This window comes from Rosa chinensis, chromosome 7 (assembly GCF_002994745.2).
Source record: "Rosa chinensis cultivar Old Blush chromosome 7, RchiOBHm-V2, whole genome shotgun sequence".
In the NCBI taxonomy this organism is placed as follows: Eukaryota; Viridiplantae; Streptophyta; class Magnoliopsida; order Rosales; family Rosaceae; genus Rosa; species Rosa chinensis.
The window spans coordinates 31149407-31159546 of record NC_037094.1 but is presented as its reverse complement, the minus strand read 5'-3'; the positions used below and the strand labels follow the sequence as shown (position 1 = coordinate 31159546).

The 10140-nt window shown below is 39.9% G+C and overlaps 1 protein-coding gene across 1 annotated transcript; it reads right to left on the bottom strand.

Annotated features, from left to right (window-relative positions):
• Nucleotides 1-941: 941 nt before the first annotated feature.
• On the bottom strand, nucleotides 942-8952 carry LOC112177772. The gene is made up of 4 exons (XM_024316029.2): nucleotides 8165-8952; nucleotides 7280-8053; nucleotides 1600-2401; nucleotides 942-1507 (listed from the first exon to the last, which is right to left on the bottom strand). The coding sequence occupies exons 1-4, from the start codon at nucleotides 8623-8625 to the stop codon at nucleotides 1016-1018; spliced, it is 2529 nt and encodes an 842-aa protein (XP_024171797.1). The 5' UTR covers nucleotides 8626-8952; the 3' UTR covers nucleotides 942-1015.
• Between the last annotated feature and the right edge of the window lie 1188 nt (nucleotides 8953-10140).

Genomic DNA, 10140 nt, shown 5'->3' with positions numbered 1-10140 from the left:
CTTCTCTGTCACTTAGAGAGAGAAGTCATCGGAGACCTTGCCAGACTCCGGTGACCGGCGGCCGGCTGCGGACTCCAGTGAGGGGAATCTGGCATTTGGTGACCGGAATCCGGCCATCGGACCAATGGCCGGATTCTAGTGTCCGATTTTAGGTTACTTGCTCTCCAAGCCAAAAAGATTTTGTTATAAGAATAAGATCCTGATTTGTTTAACAATAAATTCTTAATTTGGTAAATCAAAATTTCTAGAAAACTCTACTAACTTCTTTGACATAGACTTTGAAAAAAACTGATGGGTTGTCACTCTACGTGTAATTTTTGGTTTAAAAAGTCTTTAAAGATATCATGTGATCTCAAAAAAAAAAAAAAAAGTTAATTACTGAGATTTATAATTGATTACAGTAGAAATAAGATTATAAATTTTTGTCCCCGAAAGGATGTTTGCGGCACTCAATATTACCATGGAACCACATATTCTGTGATAAAATTCTTGCCAAAACGACACGATTTGTAAAATGAGTTTCAATTCGGCCTCCCAAATTTGTGATCACTAAGTGAAACACTGCAATCATATCAGCGGAAGCATTCTTGATGCCAAACACGATGGTTGCACCTCAAATATGAAGTCTCATTAATCCTTCTGTTGCAGCCAGCACAAACCACTCTGTTACGCAATTCATTTACAACATGTGTGATGATCTCATCCTCCACCCGACTACAAAAGAAGAAAAGGAAAAAAAAAAACTCATCAGGTGATAAAGATATTATGACTATTAATATTGTACATATTAACATATATTCAGCACTGAAATATTGGAAAAAAAAAAAAAAAAAAAAAACTCATCAGGTGATAAAGATATTATGACATATTCATATTGTACATTTTTTTTTAAAATTAATATTGTACATATTAACATATAGTCAGCACTGAAATATTGCTTGTCATCTTTAACCAAAAAAAATAAAAGAATTTTCTTTTTTCTTTTTTTAAGCGAAAAAAAAAAAAGGAATTTTATTCATCCATACCGAGATCCACTTGAAACCCAGCCACTAACATTGGTCACTTCGCGTACGCTCATTGTCCAGTCTTGCACTGTTGTTTTCTTTAGGTACCGGCGAGTGCTATGCCTTTGATAGGCTCCCATCTTATCATATCGTACATCACTGGGGTCCACATGGTAAAAAATTGGGAAAACTGCGGACCTCTTGTCCATGCATTGCAAAGCCTTTGTAACTTCATCTAAACACCACATTGAAGAAGTGTAGTTCTGCGAGAGGACAATGATGGCAAACCTTGATTTCAGGATTGCAGTCAAGAGCGTTGCAGGAATACTCGCACCTCTTTTGATTAGACTGTCCGTGAAAACGTTGATGCCTTCCATCTTCAATGCTTTATCTAGATGGCTTGTAAAACCCATTCGGGTTTCCCCTCTAAAACTCAGAAACACATCATACTTCCACGAACTGGCTGAAGGGGCAGAAATGCTGGTATACTGGAGCTGTTTCACCTAGCAATTTCCCAAACATGTACAACTTTTTTGTAGAAAACACAATGAAGAATGAAAAAGAAGAAACAAAAGGAAATTAAACGAGCACATACCACTTTGAAATACATTGATCGTACAATGTGTTCAATCGCACTAGTACATAGACCATACTCATGAACCACTTTGTTAGCTTTCCTGAATACTTCTCCATAATCTGATGACTCAATTTGGTGTTTAATAAATTCAACAAGCTTCTTCTCGAAGTCAGACCATATTTTAGATGAATCAGGATCAGAAGAGTAGTACTCCAGCCAACTATAGGCCAGCACTCCGCAGATACCTCTTTCAACCTCAGCGCTCAATTTGAAATGTGGATAGACTTGAAGCATTAGCCATGCTTTGATCATCTCTTGAGCCAGAATTGACCCTGTTAACAACCTAGGAAGGCCATACCAGATGAGTATTTCTTTGGCTTCGAGGCAGACTGCTCTAATTTCTCCATCACAATTACTCTGATCTCCCTTCATGACCCGGTTTAATTTTTGTCTGCCAACCAACTGCAGTCGAATTTGGTGTCCCAATTTCATATCGTGATCTTCATAGAATTTTTGTACTTCAAGGTAAAGGGATTGACATTGGTCAGAATCCATAATTGCTGATTCTTGACACTCTGGACATAGGTGCCGGCCATCGTCAAGTACAAAATACTTTGTGTCCTTTGGTTCTAATCTTTCACAGCTACAACACTTTCGAGTAGTGCCCTCATGAGAGGGGCAGTAATTTTGTCCCCAGAAAGGATGTTCCACATACTCAGCTTGACTTGAATCTGCCGGGATAAAACTTTTCCAATCATGGCATACATCGCATCGAAGCTTAGAGCATTCTGCTACAATTTCTTTGACAAGCTGGGTCTCCCTGTCATTACCACATCAATCAAAGAAAAGGAAATAGCTCACCACACAAGATTGGGATAAAACAATAAATAAACATAATTGAACACCAAAGAAAAATTACCCTATTCTTTATCAATTGGTACTAATTGTAACAGGAAAAAACAAAGAAAAAAAGAAAGAGATAATGATAAACATACTAATTGTAAATTGTAATTAATGGGAAATTAAGTCAGACACAGGTCTCTAACTCTACCGCTTGACACCAGAAACAAGATGCTTAAAGAACTCACACGTATTTGCAGCCAAAGCCACGTTTTCTTATATCATATAACTCAATCATCCAAAGTCTTACAAGTAGCAACATAAATAGTGATGAAAACCTAACCTAATCTGGAAAGTAATAATAAAATATATGAGACTTAAATGTTCGATACAAAAAGACGTCTTTAAGGAAAAGAATCATAATGAAGCTAGGATGATTATTTCCTAATGTAATCATGCAAATAAGCAGGAGGTTGTCCTTGAGTTGTCCTCTTGGGCCTTCCTTCCTCTAAGTTGGAGGATACCCCCGTATCAGGCACCCCGGGTTGGACAGGACTCGCCCTCGAGTCCACAGCAGTAGATTCATTCTCACCATGATAGACTTGCAAATCAGCAACATTAAAAGTAGGAGACACTCCAATATCATCAGGGAGTTCGAGAACATAAGCATTGTTACCAGCTCGTTTGAGAATCTTGTATGGTCCCCCTCCTCTGTCATGTAGTTTACCACACTTCCCACGTGGAAACCTCTCCTTGCTCAAGTTGATCCAAACCAGGTCACCCTCTTTGAACTCAACATAACGACGATGCTTGTCAGCAACCTCCTTGTATTTCTGATTACTCTCAACAAGTCTTCTCCGCACTTGTTCATGTAACTCCTTAATATGGTCTGCCATATCTTTGGCATCACCGCTGAATCGATCCGTGACAGGTAATGGAATTAAATCCAAAGGCCCATTGGGGTTGCTACCGTATATGGCTTCGAAAGGACTGATATTCGTAGTACTGTGCTTGGAGCTATTGTAAGCAAATTCAGCTTGCGGAAGGAATTCAACCCAACTTGCTTTGTTATGCCGAACTAGTGCTCTCAATAAGTTTCCCAAGCTTCGATTCACCACTTCTGTCTGCCAGTCGGTTTGAGGGTGATGAGCAGTACTAAACTGAAGCTTTGTACCCAACTTTCTCCACAAGGTTCGCCAAAAGTGTCCCACAAACTTGCTATCTCTATCAGATGTGATAGTACGAGGAACTCCATGCAGCCTTACAATGTCACGAAAGTAGATATTGGCAATATTACTAGCATCCATTGTCTTTTTGCAAGGCATAAAATGTGCCATTTTGGAAAACCTATCCACCACTACAAAAATAGAATCAAACCCCTGTTTTGTCCTTGGTAATCCTACCACAAAATCCATGCTAACTTCTTCCCAGGGAGCTTTTGGTTCTGGGAGGGGTGTGTACAACCCTGTGTTTTGACTTCTACTTTTAGCTAGGTGGCAGATACGACAACGTTGTACATACCTCAATACATCTCTTTGCAACCTGGGCCAAAAGAATTTCTCCTCAATTAATGACAGAGTTTTAGTCTTCCCAAAATGTCCACCAAGACCACCTCCATGCACTTCTTCAATGATCCAGAGCCGTAGCGAACAGTTAGGGACACATAACCTGCTACTCTTGAATAAGAAACCATCTTGAATATGGAAATCTTTAATAGAGTTCTTCTCCTTGCACTCATTCCATGTCTCACAAAAATCTACATCTTCTTGATATAACGTCTTTAAGTAATCAAAGCTGTCAACTCGTACCTCCATCACAGATAGAAGTGCTCCACGCCTACTCAAGGCATCAGCCACCCTATTTTGCACCCCAGCTTTATGCTTGATCACAAAGTTGTATTCTTGTAGCTCTTCGACCCATCTGGCATGGCGCCTATTAAGTTTTTGTTGTCCATTGAGGAACTTGAGAGCTTCATGATCAGAGTAGAGAACAAATTCTTTGAAGATAAGATATTGCCTCCAATACCGAAGAGATTGAACAATGGCATAAAATTCAACATCATATGTGGAATACCTCTGCCTGGTGTCATTTAATTTCTCACTGAAGAAAGCTATGGGCTTTCCTTCTTGGCTCAAGACAGCTCCAATACCATTCTTGGACGCATCACAATCAACCTCAAAAACCTTATCATAATCAGGTAAAGCCAAGACAGGGGCTTTGGTCATAGCTTCTTTTATTGCATGGAAACTCTTATTAGCCTCTTCAGTCCATTTGAATACGTTAGAACGCAGACAATCAGTCATTGGAGCAATAATGGAGCTAAAATTGCGAATAAACCGCCGATAAAAAGAAGCGAGGCCATGAAAGCTTCTAATATCATGGATGGATTTTGGTGTTGGCCACTCTAAAATTGCTGCAATTTTGTTCGAGTCCACTTTGATTCCTTCAGCAGAAATAACATATCCCAAGAAAACTAAGCTTTCAGTTAAAAACTCACACTTCTTCAAATTGGCATATAGCTTCTGCACCCTCAATACTTCAAAAATCTCTCGTAGGTGCTTCATGTGTTCTGCTTCATTAAGACTATACACAAGAATATCGTCGAAATAAACAACCACAAATTTTCCAATAAAAGGGCGAAATACCTGATTCATGAGTCGCATGAATGTGCTAGGGGCATTCGTTAATCCGAACGGCATTACAAGCCACTCAAACAGACCATCACGGGTCTTGAAAGCAGTCTTCCATTCATCTCCCGGCCTTATCCTTATCTGATGGTACCCACTTCATAAATCAATTTTTGAAAATACCTTAGCTCCAGATAAGTGGTCAAGCATATCATCCAAGCGTGGGATTGGAAACCTATACTTTACTGTTATCTTATTTATTGCTCTACTATCAATACACATACGCCAGGTCCCATCCTTCTTAGGTGTGAGTAATGCTGGTACTGCACACGGACTCATACTTTCCCGGATCACTCCTTTCTGTAGCAACTCAGTCACTTGCCTATTGAGCTCTTCATATTCTTGTGGACTCATGCGGTAGTGAGGCCTGTTTGGCAAACTTGAACCTGGTACGAGATCAATGTGGTGTTGTATATCACGCATAGGTGGTAGCCCAGAAGGTAACTCCTCAGGAATGACTTCACTATATTCCTCCAGCAAAGGTGCTAACACCTTGGAATAACTAAAATCATCAGCGCCCACTTCTTTCACCATCAACATATACAATTCCCCACTCTCTTTGGATTCAGTTAAAAACTTCTTTGAGGAGAGAAAACTGCAGCTCTCTGCTTTGGATGATTTTGGTTTGTAGTCTGCTCTAGATGGACCCAAAATAATTTTCTTTCCATCCTGCAAGAAAGAGTAGGTGTTTTGGTACCCGTCATGGTGAGCTCTCCTATCAAATTGCCAAGGACGGCCTAATAAGAGATGACAAGCATCCATTGGTGCTACATCACACCATTGTGAGTCTTGGTAGTTTTTTCCAATAGAGAATGATACCAAACAACGTTGGTTGACTACTACATCACTACCTTTTTTGAACCACTGCAGCTTATAGGATATTGGCTTCCTTTCTGTTTGCAAGTTCAACTTGTCTACCATCTCTTGTGCCACAATGTTTTCACAACTCCCCCATCAATGATAACTTGACACACCTTACCATTGGAAGTGCACTTTGTATGAAATATATTATGTCTTCTCCAATCTGGGTGCTCTTCTATTTTTGATGCATTCATGATTCTTCTTATCACAAGTGACTCACCTTGATCACTCCAGGTAACTTCTTCGTCATTATAATAATGACAATCATCAGATATCATTAGTTCACCATGTCTTGCTTCACTTGTTTCTCCTATTTCCTCAACCAAGTTCACCACCCGTCGATTAGGACATTCAGATGCTATATGTCCCAACCCCGAACACTTGAAACACTTCTTAGGCTTGCCACCCTCCTTGAGATTGGTGCGGTTGTTCTGGAATTCAATCTTTTCCCAATTCTTGATCTTCGGCTTTCCTAGGCGTTCACGGCGAGATCGCAAGGATTCCCACCAAGCAGAGGCCTTGTGTGTCAATTTGATCGCCACCATCTTCACCTTTCTTTCATCAGGAGTGTGCTTGTAATCAAAAATTCTTTCAATGGTGTTAAGCCAATCAATGAATTCATCTGGTCGCATTCTTCCTTCAAACTCAGGGAGGTCCTTCAAGTTTAAAGAATGGTGATCATGGTTATTACCATGCCTCCTATCACCATGAGAATGAACACTCTCCTCCCCGTCGGAACTCTCACCATCATCACGGCCTTGAGTTTCGATGCGAGCAAGGCGTTCACTAAGTTGTTCAATCAACCCCTTGATTTCCTCCATGTCGTTGGTATTGCCACGACCCTCCATCCGAAAACCTCCCCTACCACGTCTGTTAGCCATGGAAACCGTCTATCAATCCCACCAAACAGAATCCGGGCTCTGACACCAGATTAATGGGAAATTAAGTCAGACACAGGTCTCTAACTCTACCGCTTGACACCAGAAACAAGATGCTTAAAGAACTCACACGTATTTGCAGCCAAAGCCACGTTTTCTTATATCATATAACTCAATCATCCAAAGTCTTACAAGTAGCAACATAAATAGTGATGAAAACCTAACCTAATCTGGAAAGTAATAATAAAATATATGAGACTTAAATGTTCGATACAAAAAGACGTCTTTAAGGAAAAGAATCATAATGAAGCTAGGATGATTATTTCCTAATGTAATCATGCAAATAAGCAGGAGGTTGTCCTTGAGTTGTCCTCTTGGGCCTTCCTTCCTCTAAGTTGGAGGATACCCCCGTATCAGTAATGCATTGCATACCAGTCAGTTGAAACCCAACCAGCTATATCAGCCACTTCTTTCGGAGCAGTTGTCCACCACTCCAGCTTTCCCATGTCTTCTGTATCAAGCATGTCGAAGCCTGTTCTTGCGAATCCATTTTTCTTTCGTAAAATGGAGGTTTCCACATTAAAGAAAATTGGTAAAATTTTGCCTTGCATGCATTCAAATATGTTTCTAAGTTTGTCGAAGCAGCAGTCTGATAAAACATATTCTGGCGAGAGGACGATGATGGCAAACCTTGAATTGGTTGCTGTACTCGGGATAAAAGTATCTGTATGTTCATCATCCCTGTACACACTGATTCCTCGCTCTTGCAGTGCTTTGTATAAATGGTCTATAAAATCCTTGCAGGTTTCCCCACTGAAACTCAAAAGCACATTATACTTCCCTACAGAATGTCTGCCAACCAACTGCAGTGGATTTTGATGCTGATGCTCCAATTTCATATGGTGATTAAGGTAAGGGGATTGACATTCTTCGGTTACCTTAATTGCAGACTCTTGACACCCCGTACATAGAGATAGGCCATCATCAAATTGAAGCCATGCTGTGTCCCCTAGCTTCCATTTCTTACTGCAGCCACAACACCTTGGACAATCATTTTGTGGCAAGAAAGGATGTTCCACTTTCCCATTTTCAATTTGACTCGACTTATTTGCTGGCATAAAAGTACCCTTCTTATCATGAATTACATCACAAAAACTATAGCAGTGTTCTACAATTTCTTTGATGATTAGCTTGGTCTCACTGTCACTGCCACAACAATAAAGAAGATAATTTAAAGATCATGTTAGAAACCTATCAAGAAAAGAATAGTAACACGTTTCTTTCAACTGGTACAATTAATAGTGATGCTTTGTATACCCATGTTTTGAAGTCCAACCAGAGACACAAGCCACTTTCCTTAAAGCAGTCCTCCACCCTTCCATCTTTGACGGGTCTTCTACTCTTTCATGCATGTCAAACGCACTTTTTAAACATCCCTCCTGCTTGCGTAAATCGGAGGGTTTTACCTCGTAGAAAACTGGGAAAATTGTACCTCGCATGTATCCCATAATGCTTGAAAGTTTATCTAAGCAGAAGGTGGAAGAAGCATATTCTGGGGAAAGGACAACGATGGCAAACCTTGATTTTTTCGTTGTCGTAGTCAAGATAGAAGTAGCTGTGCTTTCATGGTCCATGAACACCGTGATTCCTCGCTCCTGCAATGCATAGCATAATTCGTATGCAAAATCCTTGCAGAGTTCCCCTCTAAAACTCAGAAGCCCATCATAAGGATGTGCTGAATGAGCGGATGTGGAGGATGTTTGGGAGGTCGACGCCATAGAATATGTGTTGAAGGATCGGATGCCAACACACGATACTACCAACAATTGTTCGATCACGTAGAATTTCTTTGAAAACCTTTCAGATATAGTTTAGAAATTTAGAAATAAAAAAGAAAAGAACAAGACTCGAACAGGAAGAAACAAAAGGAAATAGAGGCAGACATGGTATAGGCTCATGTCAGAGGAATCCATGAAATATAACATGGCTTGAAGAAAAGAGAGAGAGAGTAAGACACAGGCAGATTGATCGAGATGCAGATAACAACTACCAGCTTGAAATTGAAATTGGACACCAGAAAGTCTTCGATGCGGCCGGCACGGTGCGCCCACCAATTACATTTCATCATTTAAAATTTTATATTTATAGATATTCATTTGAGATTCTAAAGTATTCCTCACTTACTCCCTTATTGACCTGCCACACCACACTCGAGCACCGCAGCCGTATTAAAGAACCGCTCAACAAAAATTACAAAATAGCTTTATGAGGCGACACAATTTCTTATTGACCGGCTTGCGTTGATTTGGGAACCACCAGCTTATTGTTTATGTACAAGTTAGGAGACCAGCTGCTAGAGACAAAGGACGTGTGAAAGCAACTAAAGAACTAGGATACCGTATCCAAAAAAAAAAAAATAGCTAGATTAGTCTCAATTATCCAATGTGAGATCTATATTCTTAATACATCTCCGCACGTGCTGTAAATCTTCAAACTATACACGTGGACAAGTTATACTGGGTGACATGGAGCCCCTGTGGCCGTGAGATAACCCGCTCTGATACCGTAATAAAGTAATCTGAAGTTCACATCCAAAACCAATTGACAATAGATAAAATTGTCCAAATCCTTATATATTCCCAACATTCTAGACGAACATAAGGTGTGAGCAGTTTCTAATATGTGAAATAGAAATAGAAATAAAAAGAAGGAGACAGAGGGAGACTTGGAAATAGAAATAAAATATGGAGTCAGGAAGACTTTGTCTGATGAGAGAGAGCTAGAGACCTGGAAACAAAAAATAAAACACAAAAGAAGACTTCAAATAGACATGAGAAGATTAATTTGAAGGATGACTTTTTCTTTACAAAATTTGATGGAAAACTTTGATCAACGAGAGAGTATAAAAAAGACTTCGAAACAAGGTTGAAGACTTGGAACTGTGAGCAAACTTAACACAAGAACAAGTAATAATAAAAGAAACACAAAATTAGATATTTAGAATATGTTAGGAAAATTCTGAACGTATTTTCTTACCATTCTATAACCAATTCATATAAGGAAACTTCCATTTAGTGTACATGCATAATCAGTATTTTTTCTGTACTAAATAATTAGTCAACACTAAATTATAGGCTCTCTCACCCTAAATCAAGGTTCTAGAAAACAGCTTAGGCGGTCGACCAGGTGGCGTCTAGGCGCTAGGCATCGGCATCCCGTTCTGATTTTGGTATGGGCGAAGTGATTAGGCGCCGGGCCTCCAAGTGACTGCCTAGGCAGGTTAGGCAGAGGGT